At 27.6% G+C, this 25,879-nt stretch overlaps 6 protein-coding genes across 16 annotated transcripts; 3 read left to right on the top strand and 3 right to left on the bottom strand.

Moving 5' to 3' along the window:
• Positions 1–200: 200 nt before the first annotated feature.
• LOC107065347 (protein odr-4 homolog) lies at positions 201–3,442 on the bottom strand. Its single transcript, XM_015318952.2, has 8 exons — positions 3,113–3,442; positions 2,773–2,952; positions 2,495–2,694; positions 2,116–2,290; positions 1,901–2,047; positions 1,502–1,712; positions 1,201–1,383; positions 201–1,125 (listed from the first exon to the last, which is right to left on the bottom strand). The coding sequence occupies exons 1-8, from the start codon at positions 3,203–3,205 to the stop codon at positions 977–979; spliced, it is 1,338 nt and encodes a 445-aa protein (XP_015174438.2). The 5' UTR covers positions 3,206–3,442; the 3' UTR covers positions 201–976.
• A 69-nt stretch (positions 3,443–3,511) lies between these two features.
• LOC149032504 (uncharacterized) lies at positions 3,512–11,709 on the top strand. The gene is made up of 3 exons (XM_089172652.1): positions 3,512–3,943; positions 4,032–4,097; positions 10,010–11,709. The coding sequence occupies exons 1-3, from the start codon at positions 3,842–3,844 to the stop codon at positions 10,100–10,102; spliced, it is 261 nt and encodes an 86-aa protein (XP_089028778.1). The 5' UTR covers positions 3,512–3,841; the 3' UTR covers positions 10,103–11,709.
• LOC107065193 (uncharacterized) lies at positions 4,110–5,993 on the bottom strand. The gene is made up of 3 exons (XM_015318644.2): positions 5,017–5,993; positions 4,704–4,918; positions 4,110–4,613 (listed from the first exon to the last, which is right to left on the bottom strand). The coding sequence occupies exons 1-3, from the start codon at positions 5,026–5,028 to the stop codon at positions 4,472–4,474; spliced, it is 369 nt and encodes a 122-aa protein (XP_015174130.1). The 5' UTR covers positions 5,029–5,993; the 3' UTR covers positions 4,110–4,471.
• Positions 6,438–11,709, top strand: LOC107065194 (uncharacterized). The gene has a single exon (XM_089172644.1). The coding sequence runs from the start codon at positions 7,192–7,194 to the stop codon at positions 9,652–9,654; it is 2,463 nt and encodes an 820-aa protein (XP_089028770.1). The 5' UTR covers positions 6,438–7,191; the 3' UTR covers positions 9,655–11,709.
• LOC107065215 (choline/ethanolamine kinase) lies at positions 11,690–17,214 on the bottom strand. 5 transcript variants are annotated; one of them, XM_015318682.2, is made up of 7 exons: positions 16,056–16,275; positions 15,791–15,975; positions 15,206–15,318; positions 14,334–14,813; positions 13,961–14,207; positions 12,023–12,187; positions 11,690–11,925 (listed from the first exon to the last, which is right to left on the bottom strand). In XM_015318682.2, exons 2-7 carry the CDS (start codon positions 15,845–15,847, stop codon positions 11,812–11,814), a joined length of 1,176 nt encoding a protein of 391 aa, XP_015174168.1. In that variant the 5' UTR covers positions 15,848–15,975; positions 16,056–16,275; the 3' UTR covers positions 11,690–11,811. The 5 variants fall into 5 exon arrangements, with proteins under 5 accessions (XP_015174168.1, XP_089028771.1, XP_015174170.1 ...); XM_089172645.1 differs by having other exon boundaries at positions 15,578–15,975; positions 16,056–16,266; XM_015318684.2 differs by lacking the exons at positions 15,791–15,975; positions 16,056–16,275 and adding an exon at positions 17,073–17,214.
• LOC107065219 (galactose mutarotase) lies at positions 17,116–24,502 on the top strand. Of its 7 annotated transcripts, none has more exons than XM_089172650.1 (6): positions 17,116–17,256; positions 22,404–22,621; positions 22,732–23,099; positions 23,208–23,636; positions 23,762–23,876; positions 24,356–24,502. In XM_089172650.1, the coding sequence occupies exons 2-5, from the start codon at positions 22,411–22,413 to the stop codon at positions 23,840–23,842; spliced, it is 1,089 nt and encodes a 362-aa protein (XP_089028776.1). In that variant the 5' UTR covers positions 17,116–17,256; positions 22,404–22,410; the 3' UTR covers positions 23,843–23,876; positions 24,356–24,502. The 7 variants fall into 7 exon arrangements, with proteins under 7 accessions (XP_089028776.1, XP_089028775.1, XP_089028774.1 ...); XM_089172649.1 differs by having other exon boundaries at positions 17,215–17,354; XM_089172648.1 differs by having other exon boundaries at positions 17,234–17,374.
• The last annotated feature ends 1,377 nt before the right edge of the window (positions 24,503–25,879 follow it).

Raw genomic sequence — 25,879 nt, 5'->3', positions numbered from 1 at the left:
TCTTATATTCACATAAGCATATTGTTCGATCATTAAACTTTTTCTGGTGTGCATAATTACATATATATATATATATATGAATACAAAAAAAAGAAAAACTATTGTAAGTGTAAGTATGACTCTCACAACACAAATGTTTACTACTATTGAACTTTTTTATAATAATAATAATAATAATAATAATAATAATAATAATAATAATAATAATAATAATAATAATAACAATACTTTCAAATGATGTCTTTCCAATAGAATTATTCTGTACAGTGTAAAAAAAAAAAAAAAAAAAAAGAAAAAAGAAATAACATTTGTAAATACAAAAATATAAGTATAAGCATAAAAAATAATATAACAAATTTGAAAGCATTTAATGAATTTAATGTAATAATAAAAATGATGCAGTGTTCTTATGAAGCATTTAAAACAAAATAATATGATTACCACTGCCTTATTTATGAGTAACTACTACTTTCATATTAAACACGACAACAACAACAACAACAACAGCATCATCTTGTTATTTGTTGATTTGGCATGGTCTAAACGAAACATATTTTATTTACATAAATAATTAAATATATTTAATGATATATATATATACATATATATATATATCAGGAATATAATGTTATAAATAATGTATATTAAATATATATATATATAAAAGAAAAACAAACAAGAAAATTACTATTAAAAATAATAACGAGATATATACATATATATCTGGTTTTTTTTTTGTATATATATTACAACAATGTATAATGACATTCTGTATATACATATTATGAATATACCGTGTTATAATTGTATCTTTAAAAAATTATAATATAGCACAATTTAAAAAAAAAAATTTACCTTCCTTCCTTCCTTCCTTCCTTCTCTGACTAACATTTTTTTTTTATATTATAAATTTCAAATACAGAGAATTATCACATTAGTATATATATATAAAAATAGTCGCTTACTTTTTGTATAGTTAATATAAATTATGGAAAACCATTGCAATGACACCTATAAGAATAGCAACACCTATACCAATAATGCGTAGATTGCTTAGATAATTCTCAACTTTTTTGATATTTTCTGGTATAATGGAAGGACCACACTGACAAGTATCTATGGATTCTGTATTGATAAAAAAATTTGGTATTATTATCTTCATATTTAAAAAATAATATTAATTGTAATAAATTCATTTACCTGCATGACATTCTATTTCTTTTTGAATGTCCAAATCCTCGACGTCTACGTCTAACAATTCTTGCAAAGACACCAATGCCTCTTGTGGTTCTTCACCAGGAAATAAATAACTCGATAATGTTACCCTACTTTTATGTAAATGTATTAATATTCTTCTTGGTGGTTCATGTAATGTAATATTTTCTAAAAAAAAAAAAAAAAAAAAAAATAAATAAATAAAAAAAATAGTCATTGATTTTAATAAGAATTATAAAGATATGTTATAATATAATATTATTATTTATATGTAATAGAAATGAACCTTCAGGAGAATCATTTTCCTCTTCTATCAAACTGTCAACGTGCATTTCTAATCTACTTGCCAATGATCTTATTATATCTTCTTTTATTGCTCTAGTAGCTTCTTCTATACTCGTTTTTTCAGTTACGATTGTTTTACTAACCAATTGACCTATCAACCATAATGATTCGCTGCAAGGTTTTATTTTTGTTTCCATAGATGTTGATTTTTCCTATTTATAATAATTAAAAATGAAAATTGTATATAATATTATTAATTACAAATATAATTATTATATTTACAATTTAATATTATATTTGTAATTATATTTGTGTGTGTGTGTGTGTAATATTATAATTGTGTATATAATATTATCGTATTAATTATATCATTGTAAATTGTTGTTATTAAATTACTAACACAAGGAATGTACAAATCAACTTGCAGTTGATTTTTATCATTTTCATTTGCAATTATTATCTCAATCAAATCCTCCGATGATCTGATTTTGCCTTCTATCGTAATTAATGCAGAATCTATCATTTTGGAAACGTCTTCTAATATTTCCTACAATTCAATATTATGTCAAAATATATAAACAATGAATATTATAACATGTACAATTGATAATATACCTGCAATTGTTGTTTAAGTGATTTAGGTTCTTTACTTGCTGGTATACAAAACATTCTATCTAAATTAATTGTAGTTTCTAATTCGATCCAAGGAATCCTCTTACTACGAAATTTGATGTCAACTGGTTTTAATGTACATTCTACTCTAAAGTCATCAATCATTTTACAGACATATCTGTAAATGAAAAACTGAAATGTATATGTAGATAGAATTAAAATTTAAACAAATACGTGTATAAGTATCTGTTACAAGATTAAACCCTTGCACTATGATATAATGTATGCCTCTCATGTTTGATTTGTCAAATGTATCACGAATCTCACGTGTAGTTATAGTACAAGGGATTAAATAAAAAAAAAAAGAAGAAATTTTTTTTACCTTTGCGTTTTACTGTTGTAAGTTAATATATAATAATATCGATTAGTTCCATAAAGATATTGGTTGTTTAAAAAATTGGTGAGAATAATAACAATAGATACCGTTAACTTTTCTATATTATTAGAATCATCTAAAATATCTTCAGGACCAGCCACGAATATACCAAGTATACGCATTCCTCCAGGCAACATTCTTGTAACCTTTAATAAAAAAAATAAGAAAGAAAAATTAATAAATAAAAAAAATATGAATAATATAAAATAGAAATAAATACTTACATCAGTGGCATGATCTGCTAACCAATATTCCTGTATATCTTGAATAGATTCAAAATCATTTTTGGAATCACTTTCATCGATACCATCTGAAGAACCTATCAAAGATTCTTCAACAACATTTTTAGTACGGGGTGGTGGTGTCCTTGCTAAATGTATGAAATAATCTTCTTTTTCCAAACTCTAAAATATAATTTTTTCTTTTATTATTTATAAATTATTATTTTAATAGTAACATAAACAGATTTTGTCATAACCTATTTAAGTGTGACATATGTTAGAATAAAATCAAATTGACGGCTGCAACAAGGTTAAGAAAATAATAAAAAAATAAATATCTGACCTGTCCTAAAATTAATCCCACTTCGTATCCTGACGTACCAAAGGATGTTAAACGAGAACGAAGAGATACTTCAGATATTACAGTACGACCCATTTTTGTTATTTTTCCTTAAACACACTATTAAAAGTATATAATCTGGCGCGCTTTTAACTCTGACACTGTGTGATGACAACTATGAAAATGTCTCTTTTTTATTTTACGTATTAATGTTTCAAAAAAATATTATTAATATTAATTCGAATATTATTAATTATTTAAATTACAAAATATTGAATTAAAAGTCACACTATGCAAGCGCTGAATTGACATCGTAATATTACAGATTGATTATCGTAGTCCTTACTAGCGCGATCTAGCGGATAAAAGTGGAAACAGATTTGAACCGGGTGCCCCTGATGATAGGCAACCCGCTTACATACGTGTATAAAATCGTCCCGTTTGCATTTATTTCATTAATTCTTTTAATTTTGATTTATCTCATTATTTAATTAGATTAGAAATTAACTTATAACATTAGAAAATGATTTTTAAATATTATAAAGATATATTTTTTTTGAAGATAACTGTAAAATATTGATAAACGTTTGTTTGCCATTCGGTTTCTAAGCAACATATATAATATCTAACTACTGCTGTTTGTCAAAACATGCAGTAAACCTTTTTTACGTCGTTATATTCTACGAATATTTATTAAAAAGGTGTTAAAAATATAATTAAATTCTTACTGCTATGCTTTCTACAGAAGCCAATCATGAATACAACGTTCAACCAACTCTCGAAGAACAACAAGCTAAATTACGAAAGATCGAGGAGCTTACGAATATGATAAAGGTTAATATTAAATTATTATATTTTATCTCAGAATTTAATTGAATTATATTAACAAAAAATATTATTTTTTTTTTTATATATTTTCTAGGATACCGATAAGAATTTAACAATATGTGAGGAAATACTAAAGACTTATTTGATGAAACGATTGAAGGTACGTGTTGAAACTAATGAAAAATTTGAATACTTATTATCAATTATATTTCTATGAGTTCGTATTTTATTTATTTAATTAAAATGCGATATATAAATGAATTCATTGATATTTGTATGTATGTATAATATATATTTATATAACGTAAATAATAGATGATAAAAGAGGGATGATGTGTGAATGATAGTGTGAGGATGATAGTGAACTTATTCACTAGCTAACTTTAATTGTTAAAACCTATATTTTTATTCGCCATTGATCCAAATGAATTTTGTAATTATTATAAATTTGTCATACTCGTTATTACTTTAGATAATATGATGATACACACACAAACACACTTCTCCAATGATAATCCGTTGATCTTTCATAGATTACCATTTTTTGTACCATCCACCATGACCACCGCCATACCAACCTCCATGACCACCGCCATACCAACCTCCATGACCACCGTACCACCAAGGCCAACTAGGGTACCAACCACTATACCATCCTCCACCCCATCCACCATACCTACAAATAATACAAAAAAATATATATTTTAAAAACAAATGCATAGATTAATAGTTGTAATCGTAGAAACCGTAAGAAAAAAATTCTTACCAAGGCCAGCCATAACCACCATAACCACCTCCGTATCCCCAAGGACCCCAACCATAACTTCTCTTATTTAATTTTTTATTAGTTTCACCTTCCTGATTATTTGGTTGTGCTTGGAGTATCGTTGTTGGTTGCTGTTCAATTTCCTTGTTTTCATTTGATATCGTAGAGACGATTGTTTCCTGGCCAAAAACCAGGACGATCAATCCAAGAAGCAACTGAACAAAATAACAAATAAAATTAAATTGTAATTTTTAATTACACTCATTACAAAAGACTTTTTCTTTTTCTTCTTCTTCTTCTTCTTCTGTCTTACCAGTAGCTTCATATTAAGACACTTGTATCGTTGAACTAACGTGGTCACAGAAAGTTGACACTTCTTTTATACCAAGTTGTTCATGTAACTCGTTCGTCCAGGATACCGGTTAATTCTTTGGATCTATGCGTGTTCACGTTCATCTAATGGTTAACAACTTATGGTTAGTAAAACTGGTCCTACCATGAGAATTGTTTAACTACGTAATCACGTATACCAAATACTGTTCCATTTTGCACGAATTCGATTTAAGGAGAGAACCTGAACGCGGAATTCAATTGGTCTACACAGTGTCTACCGGTGTCTTGTTTTACAGATACAAAAACCCATACTTGTCGATAATACGACTTGATCTTTAATTAAAAAAGAAAACATATATATCCCAATATATTATCAATTATTATAAAAAATAATATCATTCAAAAAATGTTGCTTTTGTTGTTGTAAAATTTAATAAATTGAATTTTTGTTTTATTATAGAAAATGAATAGAATTAAAACTATAATGTCGATGGATATTGACTTCATTTTTTTCTTTTTTTTCTACGATATTGAAGTTACTGTCTTGTCTGATTAGAGAGCTAGTTTTTGTTCCTTCCTTCTTTGATTCCGGGAGGTTTTGTAGTACTGGATTAGGAAACTGATATCTCCACACACAAGTAAACAACACAACAGTGCCAATGGCGAAAACTTTCTCCTCCTTGGGAATAAGTTAAATAGCTCCGGTGCTTACGAAAGTCGAATCGGAAGGTAAAGTCTTTTCTTTGATTCAATGTAATTCCTTCTCACAAGATATACCAACATTTATCATCGTTCAAAAAATAAAGACCAAGACAATTCGTACGTTTCGAATCGATGAACCAATGATTAAAATCATTTCCCAAGAATATCATGAAAGGTCTCTTCCTTTCTGTTTTTCTTTTTTATTTGCATTATTACACGATAAATGATGTAACTTATAGAAACGGAAGTATCTGACTGTTATCAAGTTTTGTCATTGTTTTTTTTTTTTTTTTAATTAATTAATTTAGGAATATAATTTTTGTTTAGTTATGTGTTCATTTATTTTTTTTGTAATTATGTATAATTGTTGTTGCTTTTTTTTCTATAATTTTTATTAAATAATATAAATATTATATTATATATTAATTATATTAATAATAATATATTTAATTATATTTTTTTATATTTAATATATAATATTTATATTAGATATAAATTAATATATTATATTTATATTATATAATATATTATATTAATATTATATAATATATTATATTAATATTATATAATTTATATTATAAAATTATATTAAATAATTAATAATAATAATAATAATAATAATAATAATAATAGGCAATATATATAATATAAATTTATAATAATATATTAATAAAGTTTTAATAAATATTATTACTTTCACTCAATCAAAATGAACAAAAAACAATTAAACGAATTTCTAATTTGTACAAAACACGAGTCATTAAATAATATCTAAATTATTAATAATATATCGAATCATAGTTTAAAAGATTGTCCTAAAAAGGGGAAAGTTTCTATTCAGTAGAACATTCGTTCGTTGTTTCTTTCAACCAACCAAAAAATTCTTCTAGGATATGTTTCGCGTTATTGGATTTAACGAGTTTTCAACATGGAATAAAATGTAATAAAATTAAAAAAAAAATAAAAAAGAACACGTTCATTTGTTAAGTCAACCGTGATCCATAAGATTTTATGTTATTTAGTAGAATCAATAGTATCAGTTCGTCAGTCTTCTTATAAGTTTCATTTTCTACGTAGTACAAGTAACAAACTTGCCGCTTCAGTTGTCGCAAATCAACAAGTGGTGGATGCGTGTAATTGAAGAGAAACTCTCTCGACATTTCTTTCCGATATTATGCAAAAATTTATCCTCACTATAATAACAATAAAACCTTCTACTTCTCAGTTCGAACAATCACGTTGACCCGTGAACATTAATATATTATTAATCTTCATTAAAAGTATTTGTATTTCGTTAAAACTTTGTACTCATTTTAAAGAACAAAACAAAAACAAATTCGTGTGAGTGAAATTAATTTTTTTTTTTTTCGACAAAAAAATTCTATTAAAAATATTCAAAGAAACATTGTTCCATGTTGTTTGATGTGTGAGAGTTAAAAATTAATTTTTAACGATGAAACTCAAAGGATCATTCAGTATACTCTTCTTATTCTATTTTGTACATGCAAATGGCGTCGATTACAGGAACCTTTCCATACAAGAATTATCTTCCATCAAAAATATCGACAATAACAGCGAACATTTAAACATCATCGACAAGTATCGTGACAAACGTGCATTGGGCTTGATTTTATCAGGATTGGCACAAATTTTTGGATATAACGTGGCCCCAATACAATTGTCATCTCTTCCTAATCCAACTGGAACTGACAATAATGCAGGTGCATCTGGTAATAATCAAAGTCCTTCTATGCAACCACCAATGCAACCACTTATGCAACAACCTATGCAACCACCAATGCAACCACAGATGCAACCATCTATGCAACCACCAATGCAGCAAACTTCGTCATCTCAAATGATGCCAATGATGTCAACAACTCCAGCACAACCAAGGCAAAGAGAGACAATAAGATTTACAGGTGTTGTTAATTTTGGGAATAGATCAGACGTGATTGGACATTTGCAACAATACGAAAGAATGTTTCATGGTGGTCAAACAGCTGCATCATCATCCCCATCACCATCAACACCACCACCACCACCACAACCATCATCGATGGCTTCACTCGTATCAACAACTCCAGCATCTTTCAGTACAATGTCATCATTTGATATAAGGGATTCATTAAAATATAGGCCACCATTGTTGACTCCTTTTTTAGTCAAAATCCCTTTACCAATAGCACCTAATCTTCCACCACCAATATCTTCAACGATGATTAACAATACTCCTAATAAAATGAATATTATCAATGTGCCACGTAAAAAGGAACAAGAAATTGTTTATAGGAAAAATGAGAATATTGAAAATTATAGCGTCGAAAATAAAGAAATTCAAAATGAGAAGGATGTTGCCAGACCGGAAAGTAAATTTCAACACAATATTTATATCGATGAACCATATTGGAAAAAGTTGCACGAAGCGAGGATTGCTCAATTGGAACGTCAACAGGAAGAATATGCTGAAAGATTGAAGGAACGTGATAGGGAACGAAATCATAGTTATCAACGAGAAAATAATTCTAAACAGGAAGAAATAAAATCACAAAAAGAAGAAGAGGAAGAAGATGAAGAAGAAGAAAAACAACAAAATCATAATTATCAGGAAGAGGATCATTCTGAGCAAGAAGAACAATTGAAAAATCGTGAAAAAGAAGAAGAAGAAGAAGAAGAACATCCGGAAAATATTAAAGAAGAAAAATATGAAAGTAACGACGAAGAATCGGAAAGTTCAGGTGAACGATACGAAGAACATCCAGGATATCCAAGAGGAGGTCCTGCGAATGGAAAACAACGATTACAAAATACCGGAAATTACAAGGATTATGAGAATGATTCTTATAGGAATTATGAAAGGGAAGAAAATATCAAAGAACCATTACCTATAAGTGATTATTATGAACAAGATAAACCACCCCAACAACTTCGTGACAGTTATGGTGAAATTTTGGATAATCGTGCTTTGGTGGATGAAAGGATAGCTAATTATTTTGATAAAAATAAGAATGAACAAAATAATGATGAGAATTCTGATAAAAATTCTGAAATGGTCAATGAATCTGAAGAAAAATCTGTGGAACGATACGAGTTGATAAAACTTGAACGGAACAACGAAGATCCTTACAAACGAATTCGTGAAGAGTATGCTGTAGCACCTTTGGAAAATAAATATGAAGAATTTAATTTAGAAACTACAGATAAATCGGAATTAGAAAATGTTAATGAGTCGGATAATTCAAATAATGAAAATGATCGATACGATGAAACTACTATGAATACAAATGATCAAATTGAGGATAGCGAGTCTAATTTGTTCGTAGATAAAACTAAAAAAATTAATTCGAACGAATTGATATCTAAAAAGGTAAGTAACATTCGTAATAATAATAATAATAATAATAATAATGATCTGATAAAAAATAAAACGTTTGATGACTTTGCAATTGTCAAACACACGCCTTACATTTTACCAATTCGTTATGTTAATGGGCCAGACGAAATTGAAGAAGCTAGAGCACGTCGTTTTCATTCCGAAAAAATCAAGAAAGCTAATCATACAAGAAATATCATCAACGAGAAAAGATTACCAAGAAAAAAACCAAAAATCGAAGATTTAACACCGAAAATTGGTCTCCCGGAAAGATTGATTGCAAAAAAATTACACGAAGGTGAAACTAAAGAAGTTCAAATATGGCCGGCACCGTTTGATTTTATTTTTGATAATACGAAAAAAACTAATGTGATTGTTCCTATTCAAACTCGTGATCGTTTGAAAGAAAATTTGTATCGTTCAACTGTTACACCTCCTATTCGTCGTACGATTGTTTATCAAGAAAATATTAATAATTTAGGATACTTTACAACACCTGTACCAACGCACTACGAAATTTATCAGCAATCCGTTTTACCTTGATAAACAAATAATGTTGTAGATCATTTATGGGTTTTATTGTAATCTAGATAAATGACATATATATGTTAAAATAAAAATTAATATAATAAACTTAATGCTTTCTTTTGATCGCTCATAATATTTGTTTGTTTAATGTTGAACATATTATAATTATTATGTTACGTTGTATAAAATGATTATAGATTGTTTTAAATAAATTTAAAAATTGTTATATTATTATAAAGGTATTATTATTATTATTGACATTGTTTTTTCCCCATCTGTAACACAGTTTATATATAGAATATCATAGATCGTAATTTTCAATGAATTATTTTCTTCTATTTGTTATATAAATAATTATCTTTTGTTACAGGATAAGAAAGAAGAAATAAAACGTCGCAACGCGTTAGAGAATAAAATGACCGAAATATTAGAAAATTTAAAAACACGATTATTGATCGAATAAAATGAGAAAAAAAATATATATATATATATTTCTATACACATATAATAAAGTATTATTTATTTTATTTGCCATTTAATAATGTTCCTGAAATTTCTATTATTTCAAATATTTAAATTATAAACGATTGCATTTCATTTGACAAACGCACAAATTAGATTTATTTCTTTGAAAGATGTTAATAAAATCAATAAAAATATATTTAATTAATATTACGTATATAATAAAGTGATCAGAACATTTTTAAAGAGCATCTTTATTTAAAAATATATATGTATTATATATATATATATATATATATATATATATATACGTGTATATATTTACAATATATAAGATTCAAATATTTTTGTTTAAAGAATCTTTTTATTATTTAAATTATACTGTCCCTATATATATGTATATATATATATTTATTTGTACAATAAAAATGCGACATATTATCTGATCCTACGGAAAAATATAAAGCAATATACAACACTGGTAGTAGAGAGCAGTAAACAAATTTACAAATGGACATTTATCATCCTTGTTTCTCGCGATGATAATCAACGATAATTAATCAATGATAAAAATAATGATTTATGATTTTTCTGTTTATCGCTTAATATTCATTTATACAAATATATTTAATAATTAATAATATCCCTAATTAAGCAACACGAATATTTCTTCTTTGTGCATCGTTAATTAGATCATTTGCTACTCAACTTAACTTCTACCAAATTGCTTTTATATTATAAATAATTTTTTTGTCAATGATGATAATTTTACAGACTTCTCTATCCTTCTCTTTTTTTTCTCTCTATTTCTTTCTTTACAGAATCTAATGTAAAATATCGATAATTTATTAATACACAGATTATTGTGTTAGAGACGATAATATTGCTGTTTGAATTTAATTGAAATATTTACAGAGATTTTATTAATTATATGAGAATCATAAATGAAGCTCTATCCGTACCAGATTCTATACTTTAAGCGTGCAAAATGTGATATCTTTTTTTTTATCTTCTTCTTCTTCTTCTTCTTCTTGTTTTTATTTTATGTAAAAATAAACGTAAATTCGTGTATTATCTAAGTTCGATTAAGTACAGTGCAATTAATTGCAGGCAAGTTCACTTTCACATTGTAAACAATTAAGACACATATTTATCAAATATTTGTGATGACCCTTTTTTTTCTGCACACTTGTGATAGAAATATATTTCTATCATAAACTTTTACTATTCTTCAACTATTACACAATCTTTCTTCGTTTCTTACAACTCGTAAGAGTGAATTTTGTTCTATTCCTCTTTTGATCACATTCTAAATACTCCCCTTAATAAATCTTTTCTCAAAAAGATTACAATATCTAGCGATTTATTTATTTCTATATCACATCTTTCCATCGTAAATTCTTTCTCCTATTTATGTTTTGTTTTTATTTTTTATTTTATATGAAAAATATGTCAAAATGGAAAGATTCGCGTCCTTAGTTGTATGTCGATCATTTCTACCAATGATATTTCCAAATTCTTTTCTAATAATACTATTATCAGCCATTATTAATACTTTTTTATACATGTTTTTGTTTTAATGTTGATGTTTGTTTTTTTTTTTTTTTTTATCATTAACGTCTAAGGCTGATAAAAATAAATGAAATTTCCCATTTAAGGGAGGAGAGAGTTTCACTCGTTGATGATAATAATGATTATTTTATTATTGTTTCAATCGGTGTCGGTTACTTTTCTCCTGTTAATGTCGTGCAACGTTGATTGTTCTGACATTACAAATTTTTCTTTTAAACATTGATAATTCTTTAGCCTGCATACCGCATAATCCTACAAATAATTCAAATATTATTAGATTAAATAAATGAAATATGTAACTGTGTATACAATGATTTTTTATCTTATGATATAAGATAATAATAATTACCCAATATCCAAATGGTATTTCAGATAATTTGGCATTGACAATACTCCAGAGACCCCAAAACAGATGACTGGCTAAAGAAAATATTTTAATTTCCATCATAATACGTTCTTCTTCCGTCTGAGATTCTTTCTGGACTGTTCTCAAGTAACTCTTGATAAAATTGAGCTGTCGGGAGAGAGAATATGACGATTAGTATTAACACGAATTTAATACATATTCAAATATATATATATGTATATATGAATGTTCAAATTTTTTTATCAATTATTTATCTATTTTAATGATAGCAAACAAATTGAACATGTAGTATGCTAACTAAATTTGTCATAACGACAAATTGATTATGTAATACATTAATCTAATATTTAATATGCATGAAGGTTAAACATGCCTCTATAATTTAACAATAAATATTAATTTTAAACAAATATTTTGCTTTTAAAGAAAATGATAATATGATAAAGGTATGTTTAACTATAAAATAATTTATATATATATAAATTTGGAGACCTTTAAGTTTTCTATTATATATATATATATGTGTATATAAATATATAGATACGTGTGTGTGTGTTTGTGTGAGTTTGTTTATACATAATGCATTTTTTTTTTATCGCGTATAACATAATTCAAATATTCTTATTAAATACAGAACGTGTCTCCTTTGTTAATTAAAAAATATTATATTATAAAAATATGATTCAGTAATTATCTTTCCTTGTAAACAAACACTCTCGAGTGTTTTTAATCACATAGAAATATAATACTTTGATTTGTTATTGTAATTAAAAAAAAAAAAAAAAAAAACAGATAAAATTATTGAGTCAAAATAAAATAATGTTACTCAATAATTTGTGTAATAGTCGTTCAAAAGAACAACAACAAAAAGAATTTAATAATAACAACAATAATAATAATAAAAAAATAGAAAAAAAAATGACAGAAACGAAGGACACACACAGCCTTTTCTTGGTTTGTTGAATCGAGAATCTACGAAGATTACGGATCAACTATCGTGAGTGCGTGTAGAAGTACTCTAGGTTCGTAGACGAGCAGATGTGGGAGGGTGTGCTGTTCGCCATGGGTAGATGGCACACAGGTGGTTCTGGTTCCATAACTTGGAGAGTACGAGTCAGGATACGTCGTAGTGGCAAAGATTCATATGCCGGCCAATTTATCCCGATAGCATGTGCTCATCGATCCTGTCTCTCAATCCGTCAATTGCAGTCCTGTGAAACTAATACATACACACGCAACACACGCCAAGGTGTCACCCTCCTCGCAAATAGTACTAATACAACAAATGGGCTAACTAACACTCTAACAACACGCGCGTGCTTCTCGCACAAATGTTGTTTGGTACGTATCTCGTTTATCGCAATTAGAGAGAGAGAGAGAGAGAGAGAGAGAGAGAGAGAGAGAGAGAGAGAGAAGAAAGAAGACAGGGGAAATAACAAATAAAAAAGGATTACAATTGCATTTGATATAAATTGATAAATAACTAATATAATCATTATCGTCTTACAATTTAACACGTAACGATAATAATAATAATAATAATAATAATAATAATAATAAAGAAAAATAACAAAGATATAAGAAAAACAAGAGACGTACTTTGAAACAAGTGCGAGTTATACGATACGATATCTTAAACGTTACTTTCTTTTTTGTACGCGGAATAACGATGATAAAATATATATAAACTAATGCAAAACAATATTAGTTGTGCATTTGTTTTAATCTATGTATATATATGTATATATGAACGGTAGGAGGAAGTGCTCTCCTCTAACGGATAAAAAGCAAAAAAAGAAAATAAGAAGAAATAAGTAATAGGGGGAGAGGTGGGTGGAAAAAAGCTGATGAAAGCCTTACCAATTGTTTTGTTTATCTAATTTTTGCGACCCTTCCTTCCCCAGTATACCGCTAACTTACCTTCTGCTCTTGAGTAGGCCCACAACCAGTTCGTTCGTGGAAGAATGGATAATTCCCTTCCGTGTAATCGTACTGCCATTCGATGAAATGATTGGCGATATCGAAGCCTCTGTAGTTGTAGGAACAATATTCAAAGTCGATAACAACTAACTCGGTCTTCCGCGAGTTTTGTCGTAGAAGGATATTACCCTCTTGCATATCGTTGTGACAAAATACTACTGGATATTTTCCTCGAGCAACAAGGTCTCTAAAAAATGGAAATAAACGAACTTTTATTGGATAGTTAAGTTGTCAACACCCTTCAACACCCTTTCCCCATGTACTTGACCGTACAACTAATTAATTAATAATTAAAAATAAAATATATATTAACCTGAACCAATTGATTTCCGTCTCGAGATCGAATGATCTCAAAGTATAAACGTTGTCGTGTTGACGCGGATCTACTTCATCAACAGTTTCTAAAATATCTGTTGCTGTGGCAAGCCATTTAGCCATGGTATCCCATAACCAAGTAGGTTCTTTACTGATCGGTACTTGCATCATATGTATTTGTCCCATTTTTTCACCTATCATTGTGCTCAAGGTTGGATCGGACAATTCTTTGGTTAACAAAGGTCTAGCTGGTATATATTCTTCGATACGTCCACCGGGAAATATACCGTGCAATTTAGGGCCAAGTCGCCTTTCTGAAAGTAGCGTGAAGATGACGGATTCGGTGATTAGTCCCTCCAACGCCCTTTCCCCATGTACTTGACCGTACAATCGTAATAAAACTTGACGCGGTTCACCGCGTATTGGTACAGCACCGTCTGGCAGCTGAACATTGTAAAGCCAATTACTCAGGCCTCCGCTAAAAAAAAGAAAGAAAATAATGATAATCAATAATAATCAATAATTATTTATATAAAACTATTTTAACTACAAATCTCTTATAGCACAGTGTTTCTCAACCTACATTTAATTAGCTGCAAAGTGATGATAACAATCTTGCGTTGAATTGACAAAAGCTCATTAATTTATACAAAATATAATAATTAGCAAATTTGTGGAGAATGTTTTAGCGATAATGACGTGTTAACACAGGTGTATCTTTTTAAAATAATAAACAATGATTTTTCAGTTTATTCAAGTTCATTAAACACTGCATATCAAAAACACTGAGGGTGTATGATGAAAAAGTTTAGAAACGCTGCATTAGGTTCACAATTATAGGTATTGTAAAATAATCAAAGATCTATTAACCTGATACGTTTTAAGGTAATGTTCTCCGCAGTAACACGTTTCCAAACACCATGAAGATAATCCCGACAGATACGTGCAGCTGTTTCCCTCATCTCGAGATTTTTTCCTGACATCTGTATGAGAGAAACGAACAGAAAAAAATACCAAAATAATACATTAGTGCATTGTAAACAATTATTAAACATAAGTGAAATATTTTGTGCAAACGATTATATCTTATCATATACAAAATATTTAAAGAGAAAAGCGTAAAGAAAAAAGAAACAGTGCTTTGCAAATTAGCCTAACACGAAGAATTATAAAAATGTGAGAATAGAACACAATGCATTTTGTTACGTGCCATAACCTTAATTATTATTCTATATATCGAACCTGCTGATTGAAAACAGTAGTTCAAAGATATTTTATTTTATTGTTTTTTTTTTTCTTAATTTTCCTATCACTTGATCCTATGTCTCGATTTAAAATTTGTCTTTTTTTTTCTTGTTTATTTTTTTTTTTGTATGATTATTTTAAAACGATGGCGCGCTTTTATTACAAATAGGAATTATTAGAAGTAGTAGAGGAAGAGACGAAGAGACACGCCTTCGTATCCTGCAAATGACGCAGATTCCTCCTCGACGTTACTCCTGATCGTTTCATCGACGTTTAATTTCCAAGTACAACGAAGAAGAGAAGGAAGAAGAGGATGACGCGATCCACAATATACACTATTATATTTTCTAGATTTTTATCCATTAATTAGATACTAATCGTAGACACAATACACTCTGCAAGTGGAAACAAATAATACTTTTACACATTCCTATTCGAGATTTGCGTTTTTAGTTTTTAATGGATAAAGTAATACCTTTAACGATTGAAGAAGTTCTTTTAAAAAAAAACAAACATATTTTTATTTAATTATTTTTCCACCATTATTTTTATTAGAAACATTTTTGTAACCCTAGTCCCTTGTCTTCTACGAATATTGCACATATGTATGATCGTAGGCCTGCGCATCGTACCGATCGATGTTCCATTTCCAAGTATCTATATCTAATCATTTTTCTTTATATTTAAATATTATTTTACTTTGTAATACACTTTTCGCATTAACTTTTATTGATAACCAAGTTATACCGAAATTTATCGTTAAAAGAAACTATAATTTATGTTTTAGTTTTTCCAATGATTCAACCCTGTTTTTACTATAATCTAATATGTCATCAATCGATTTTGAAATAATTCAAAAATGGCGCCACTACTCGCCACCTATCAAAAACACGACGAACTAAGTAGAAACTTTGCACTTGATAACAATAAATAAATTTAACAATTTTATTATTAAAAAATATATTTAAAAAGATATTATAAAAAATAACTTTAAAAAAAGATGAGAATTTTTTAATTTTCATTATAAAAGTCTTTGTTTCTTTTTTTTTTTTTTAAATAAATTTATTTCCATTTTCTTGCCAAGAATAAACAATCACAAAAATATGATTATTATAAATAATATTTCTGTAATTAATTTTAACAATGATTTTCTAACCTAAAAAAAAAAAAGTATGAAACACAAAGAAGTTATAAGCATTGAATATAATGTTCTAAATCTCGAAAGTTATTGGTCAGATTCCTAGTGTATAGTACAAGTATAGTAACGTCTGGAATATTTTTTTGCTTACTCAGATTTATTTTACGGTAGATTAGAAAAAAATGACGTGTACCGTACAACGGGAAACTATTCGAAATAATGGAATAAAGTATAAATATCGCGACAAATTTTTGAGTATTAAAACAACGTTCACAATTATAAAGAAGCCCAACTTCTAGATAAGATAATAAATTTGGAATAGTATGTTGCACGTGTCCATTTTTGTATACGCACCTTATTTTCTACGCCCATCGTAGTTTCAACCAAATTATATGCCTGCTGTAATGTTTCGACAAAGAAAATCTTTATGGATCAAGTTTATTAACACTGTTTGTTCCTTTTCTTCAGTGGATTGACTAAAGGAAAAGAAAACAATCACAAAAATAACGTGCAAATGAAGAAGTATTGTAGATACCCGGTGTGTTGATCTAACTTCTTTTTTTGCTTATTTTTAAAACTTTCTTGTTACTTTAAAATGGCGTTGAAAGTTTTCAACCACTATGTGTTTTCTTACTGGTGAGAAATAAGTGGTAAAGGTATTGTTTTTGTTATCTTAAAGTTTAATGATAACAATGTGAGTAATAGGTGGGAATAAAACAATGGAAAAGGAAAATTTAATGATAAGAGAAACAAGAATGTTAGAGAAAGAAAAATGAGTATTATTAATTTTCTCAAATCTAACAAAATATTATCTCTGGTTTGGATAATAAATGAAAAGTAAGTGGAGCTCAATCAAAACACGTCTATCTTCTAAAGAAGTTGAAACGAATATGATACTGCTCACGCATTAGAATGAGCTGTATGTGTCAGTTTTAGTCAGGTTCTCGAGGACAGTCTTAAGGGTGGGGTGATCGTGAAAGTCTGCTGATGTAAAGAACCACTGTATAGTCATTTTATTATGTTTGTTTGCACGTGGCAATCTGCCAATGAGAATGGTACCAGTACAGTATTGACCAATCATCTTTCAGATAAATAGGAAAAAAAATATCACGTTGCTTTTTGTAGGTTAAACACAACGAATATAACAGACTAAATAAACATCACAATTGAATACATGCAAGTTAGTATAGTAAATTATAGTAGAGTCAAAGGAAATGCACCTATAATACTCATGTTGTTATTGTTATTGTTATTATTATGTTGTTGTTGTTATTGCTGCTGTTGGTACTACCAACTATTAACATAAGAGTTCACATTTGCACATGACCTTCGATTGTAAATAATACTTCACTAACTTGGATTACCTACCTATCTCTCAATGCAGTCTTGTAAACTGTGAAAAAAATTAATTACATATAAATGGGTCATTGTTTTCTTCCAATTAAATAAATTCTTTCTCTTTTATTATCTCTTCAAGATAAATATCTGTGAGATAATCATTGTTTGCAACAAAAACAATGTATAGGCATGTAGTTTCAATGGAAAAAAATTGAAACAAACAAAATATCAATCGAAGTAAATACTTGAGGAAACTTTCAGAAGAATTTTTTTTTAAATATTAGAAACGTGTAATTATATGTATAGATACATGCATGTGTCATGTATTGTTGTTATCTTCCTGTGATTAAACGGTTCTATTATTCCACCCACATTATTTTGCTTTTCGTATTATTATTGTATACAACGGTGAGGAAAAGAATTCAACATTCATCATGTTTTATTGTCGCATTGCAGTCTACCTGCATTCATAAAGAACGTGCTTACTAATCTTTATATTATACTTTGCGGTTTTATCGGTGTTTTAAGATATTAGAACGTTTATGGTTAAAAATGATTATTAAACGAATGTAAAATTTATAATTACGTATTAATAAATTGAAGTATATTATACTATAAAAATTTTGTTTATAGTATAACAGAGATTTTCCAAATTTTTTACTTGATAATAAACTCATAAAGTTAATCTTTCAGAAATCAAATATATTATACATTTGTAATTTTATTAATTAGAAATATTTGTACATCCAAGTATTGAAGAATATTGTATTAATATAGTATAGTATCTTTGATAGGTTTGTATTAGAAAATCGGAGCACGTTTGATTAAGATTAAAATGGTAGGAGGCGTAGATAAAATTTTTCTGAATTCTCTAACTGCGGAAACGTTAATGCAGTCTCATTTGTAATAAATTAAACTCACTACGTGAGAGACTACGTGGCTCGTTACGGATTTGTACAAAAGTTAACGTTACACACACACACACACACATACACACCCACATATATGAAATCTAATTCATTTTCATTTTATGAGTTTATTAGGTCGTTTTCTTAGAAGTCACGTATAAAATCTTCAAGATTTTCTTACATCTGCGTATTATCGTTTTAAATGATCATTATGATAGATAGGATCTTATCTTGTTATTACGTGTATAGATATACTATAGTTTTAAAAGAATGTCTAGTTGAAGTAGAAAACTGACGTAAGTTTTCTAACATAAAATTGTTTGAATTAAATTGCATAGAGCAACCTTTTTCTATGCTTGTTACCAGCATGCATAACATATGTCATTAGATTTTACGTTTTCCATTTATTTCCTACATCTTTCCAATTATAGAAATAAATTATAGGTCGCAAAAGTTTCAAAATGACGATTGTAATACGTAGATCATTTATGATAATTATCAGATTATGTATAGTAAATGTTACATATATATATATATATATACACACTTGAAATAATTTACCTAATAAATTCGTTAATTATGAAAACTTAATTAAAAAAAAGATAATTATTTAACGAACAAATATGTTTATTTCAAATATCCTAATAAAATGTCTGACGTATTTGTCTTCTTTATAATCATAAGTATAAATATTTTTTATGATATTATAGTATTTGAACAATGATAAGAGCAATATCGGTATTATTAAAATCTCTATAACATTATCGAGATTTAGATACTTATTTCATGTAACAGAGAAAGATTTTTTTGTTGTGACAAATACGAGAAAAATACATGCGAATTGTTGGAATGAGTCATAAGAAAAGAGTAAATTTACATATGTTTTTATGTAAATATTCTGTTCGTGGAATTGCCATTCGTTGAAGTTTTAACTCGTGATAGTGTTAATTAATTATATTTACAATTATAAGTTTGATATTGAAAAAGTACTTTTTTCTATTGTGTTAATCGTTCAATTGTTTTACGTTGTAACGTTCTATGTATAAAAAAGTTACAATTTAAAAAGTATCCATTTATCTATCTGAAAAAGAAAATTTTGTTAGCCTTATTAAAGTTTCCATTACGAAACATCTGTGCTGTTGCTTATCAGTAAGTAACACTCAAAATATATCAACCTTTCATTCTGTTAAATTAAATATAATTCTGCAAACTGAACAGTTTTGCGATAAGTATAAAATAAACTGTGTCGATATAAATGATTAAATATGTTTTCTGTAATTAACTTATTAAATGACAAAAAGAAGAAACAAAAATAAAATAAATGGTTAAAAGTATCACGTTGACACTAATATAAATTTGTCCTTGTTTTGCAGAAATTTCTAATATTTCCTATTTACGCTGCAACCTTCAATGTATTTAGAAACCAGTTTATAGTATTTTCAGACGTCACAGTCGAGGCGATTTCATTTTGGATATAAATACGTAAATTTAATTAGAATTTATTCGTCATGTGATTAATGTTTTTAACACTTTAATCCATATGCAATAATTATTACAAAGTAAACATTTAAACATATCTCTAACAAATCTATTTTAAATGAAGTTTATTATTTGAAAAGTTAGTCAAACAATATTTCACTCATTTGTAAACAACAAACTCCAATGAATTATTGCATTCAAATTTGCCTCCTTTTTTTAAAAAATAAATTAATTACATAATCGATTATATCATGGGTGTTAAGATAAAAAAAAAAAAAGAAAATACAAAATAACTACTGTTAGAAATAAATTGAAAAAACAAAAAAAAAAGAATTAATTAATGATCTAAGAATAATACTAATAAATTTAATGAAGACAAAAAATATTGATAATTTTTAATGAATCACGTAGTACTGACTAACGCACATTGCTAATTGCAAATAACGCTTACTAAGGTTAGTAATATATTTTTTATTTACGAAAGCGTCAAAATTTTAAACATTTCCATAACTTATATATTCGTAATCTATAATATATACATTTTGTTCAAGATGTTTTTAAAAAATATACATATATGTATTATTTGTGATAAGACAAAATTCGTAATTTGAAAATCCCGCAGATTAGTCAAAGTCACTTTCTTTTTCTATAAACTATCAATTATTATAGATATACCTATATTAATTAATAAGAGTTGTCATTTTTAAAACACATTACTTTTATGTTATCGAAATGACCTTAACTGTTTATGGATTTCCAATTGTCCAAGTAATGTCCGTGAAAAATAAAGCTTCCTTTCACATTCAGTCTTCTAGTTTACGTTATCTTGTGATGTTCACGTGAAGTTATTTTTTTTTTATTGCGTTTTTAAAGATTAATATTAATCTATATAATAAGATTAATTATTATTTTTAATTGGTGATTTAATTGTTTATTATGGCTAAAATTCGTCATATCAACTTTTTGTTGCTCATGCAACTAACTGCGTAAGATATATTTTAATACATTTATCGTAGCCATAAATGTGAATAATATCTTTTTTATGTTCGAAAAAAGAACAAAAAATATATAGATAAAATAAAAAATGTGTTAAGTCATGTAAATAATAATTTAAATGTTGTATTGCGTTCTACATTACGTAGCCCAACGTAAAATATAATTACATGAGCATCAATTACTATTAGTACACCCTATATATGTTACATCTTCAAAAATAGACTGGTGGAACCATCTGGCGTTTAAACGTGGTACTATATAAAAATTTAAAAAAAAAACCAGTACAACTTATTTAAAAATATAATTAAATAATTAATATATAATTAATACGAATAATATTTACGTATAATTAATCGAACATTTGATAAAATAATGAATATTTTGTATATAAAAACAGATGTCGCTAGTTATCATTACGAGGGAAACGTTCAATTAATCTTAAAAAGATTTTAATGTGTTGTGATAGACCTCTTATCTTTGATACCATTTCATGTGCAACTATAGTCATTCAAAATTATCACTAAAGAATTAATACGACGTCTCTTAATTTCATTGAGAACAAATTAAAAGTGTTTAAGTAATAAGTATCTTTAATAAAATTGAAATTGATATTGATCTATCGAATTTTAAAGTCTAGTAATGTGCGTGCCAAACGATACTTAAACTACGTTGTTATCTTGCAATTAACAATTCGCTTTCGTGTTCAGAGTTGTACTTTTTCTTATCGTATGACCTTCACTAACATTCGATAGAAATACGGTTGATTTATAACGATAAATCGATAACATCTATCATATTATAATATTCCGATATTTTATCACAATTATTCATCATCGTCAAAGTGTTTCACATTAGTTTTTATTATTTTTTAACAATATTTATCCTATAATTAAATTATTTATTATATAAATTTGCTGCAATGGTCAAATGTTGATTTTTAAATTGATTCAATATACTTGTGTAGATTTGCAATGGCCGAGAGTAAGTCAAAGACAATCAAGTTAATAACGGTTCAGAGTTGGGGATCGGCTAATGGAAAACCGGTGGATAAATATACGTTAAAAAATAATGCTGGCCAAGAAGTAGATATCATTACATACGGTGCAACAATAACTGGTATCAGATTACCGGACAAACATGGCAATGTTGAGGACATCCTTCTTGGTTTCGATGATATCTCTGGTACATTTATCAATGTTATTTGTTTTCTTTTTTATTATCATTCGATTAAATTCTTTTCTTAAGATAATTAAGAATCCAATTTATAACTGTAAGTTTTTTTATTCCCACAGGTTATTTATCTTCCGATAATCCGTACTTTGGTGCAACCGTTGGAAGAGTGGCAAATCGTATCGCTAAGGGTAGTTTCGTTATCGACGGACAAAAATATCAAGTATCGAGAAATATTGGAGAGAATAGTCTTCACGGTGGTATCAAGGGTTGGAGTTTTAAAGTATGGAACGCTACCATCGAAAATGGGGCTGTAATAATGACTCTGTTAAGCGAGGATGGGGACGAAGGTTATCCTGGTGCTGTGATAGCATCGGCAACATTTACATTGTCGAATGATGGAGAATTATCGATTGAAATGAAAACTTTTACTACTAAACCGACACCAATTAATTTAACTAATCACGCGTATTTCAATCTTGCCGGTCATGTACGTGCTTATTATTATTATTATATATTTTAAATGTCCATTTAGTTTTATTAAATTAAAAAATTATTTTTTTTGATTAAGCGTTCAATAAATTATTTCTTTTTTTAGGGAACAAATGCAGAAGAATTATACAAACATCGAATTGTTCTTAACGCTGATCGTTGGACTGTTACCGATGCGGACAGTATTCCTACAGGAGAAATTAGGTCAGTCAAGAACAGTATCATGGATCTTAGAAATCCTACGGTTCTTGGCGATGTCATTGATAAAGTACCAGGTGGAGGATACGATTACAATTTCTGTTTACCCGAAAATAAAGATAATGGCAATAAAAATAGATTAGTTGCGGAAGTCCATCATCCCAGTTCAGGTAGACACATGACAGTTGTCTCGAATCAACCAGGAGTTCAATTATATACCGCCAATTCTTTACCTGCTTTTAATACCACCGGTATACTTGGCAAAAATGGTAAACATTATTTCCGACACGGTGCACTCTGCTTGGAAACACAAAATTATCCTGACGCTGTTAATCACGTGAGTTATTGTATTTTTTTTTTTTTTTTTTTTTTACATAAAACTATTCGAAATATGTTATCCATATTATTGAATTATTATCAAATGCAATTTGTATTTTATAAAATATAATTTGTTGTTTTTAGCCCAACTTTCCAAATAGTGTTTTGAGGCCGGGACAATTGTACCTGCACACTGTCTCTTACAAGTTCGGGATTAAGAATTAAATGAATGTTTACAATTATGAGAAGTATAAAAGAGGTATAACTAAATAAAATAATATTAATTCTGCATTTTTAATGATTTCTATCGTTATTTGTTTCGTTAATTGTTTTGAAAAATGTTATTATAAAATTTTGGTAATAGAAGAAATTGTACTTAACATCGGAGAATGTATATTTCTATAGGTAATTTGATTATTTCATGTCAGGTGGTGCTGATTATTGAATGATTAAGGAATTTTGAATTGGAATAATTTCTGAATGATTTCGTATGATTTGGGTTTGTTTTTTTTTCTTTTTTTATGTTTATAGAAATATAATTAAAACTTAACAGTGGATGATGATAGCAGAGCAGGTACTAATTATGGCATTTAGGCGATGATCTAAGAAGAAAAAGAAGAATCTTCTTTTATATTCAAAACTTATCATTATACTTTTTATTTATCAGAAACTTCCTATTTTTGTATTTTCACAATTTCGTACGTTTTCTTTTTTATTTGTTTGTTTTTTTTTTCCTAGGTTTTCTAAATGATATTTGGGAATGTTTCAAAGTTCATTTAACGATTACGCGATCGTACGTATCGTTTCTTACAAATATTTTAACAAAGGGAGAGAAACAGAAAAAGGGAAAGAAAAAGAGAGAGAGAGAGAGAGAAAAAAACAGAAGTATCATAAAGCGAGTATCGATTGATGATGTAGCAAATTAAAAAAAAAAAAAAAAGGTGCATCAAATTGTCAGAATAAATATAATACTTAGAGATATATATATATATAAAAGAAAAAAGAGAGAAAGAGAAAGAAGAAAAAGGTACCACGCACATAAACGAAGGTTGCCATTTGGACTCATTAGTGGAATGATTTGTCTGAATGAGACATCGTTGCTTACCTATAAATCTTATTGTTTGTTTAGGTTATGTTTGAGATTCGCCATTAGAAAATATTTCGTTAGTTTTCATTATCGTCCAAATATTTTCGGCAACGGTGATAATTTTGTTACATTATTTGTTTTTCTTCTCTCCACGAAAATAACATTTATTGCACGTTAAATAATACACGGAATGTCGTTAAGTAAACTGAACAAAAAGTTTTCTTTCATCGTTCTTTCAAAAATAAAAACCGACAAGTCCAAAGTATTCCCTTACCTTCGCCAGGTAATCCTCTAATTGTAAGTTTTCTATTATTAATTGTTTTCTTATTAACGCAGACAAAAAAAAAATACTTATTGAACATAATTATCTAATAACACAACGTCGTTTCTTCGAAATAAATATCTAACGTGATCGCGTTTACATATTTCTTTTTTTTTCTTTTTTTAGAGTAAAATCGCTTTATAAAATAAATGTTTTTTCGTTGATAGATGATATTCAAATCATCCTAAATCGAAAAAGCATTTTATCGAGTATCGAATATGGACGTATTATTATATATAATATAAAAATATAATAAAAAATAACTGTATATACACAAATACAGTATATATATTATATTTTATATATTATATATTATTATTAATTATGTATAATATATAATACATATATATATATATATATATATATATATATATATATATATATATGTATATATGTATACATATTCCTAAATATAATAGTAAAAAAAAAAGGAAAATTCATAATTATAGAAAAGCATATACATATGAAGAAAGACGCGAACTTTTAGACAAATTTTATGAGCTTAATATCAGTCCTTCATAATTTCCCAACGTATGAAAAGATTATAGGACATTGGTACCGCATTAGCACCCATTTTAAGTCCGAAGACGTGAAATTTGAGAGAGGAAGAAAGAAAGAAAGATAAAGAGAAGAAGAAGAAGAAGAAAAAGAAGAAGATACAAAAAGTAGTAACGAGAAATTTACAATAATGAGACAGTGACGATGCCTTGTACTGCTTGTATGTTAATCCTATTAATTCTAGATATTAATAATAATAATAATAATAATAATAATAAAATAATAATAATTATAATATACGTAGTAGAAAATATCTATTCGCTTTTAGGATTATCGAGTCGAAACGAAGTCAACG

This window comes from Polistes dominula, unplaced genomic scaffold, assembly GCF_049000335.1.
Source record: "Polistes dominula isolate Pdom_NZ unplaced genomic scaffold, Pdom_raw_medaka contig_23, whole genome shotgun sequence".
Lineage (NCBI taxonomy): Eukaryota > Metazoa > Arthropoda > Insecta > Hymenoptera > Vespidae > Polistes > Polistes dominula.
This window is presented reverse-complemented; position numbering and strand designations above follow the sequence as displayed.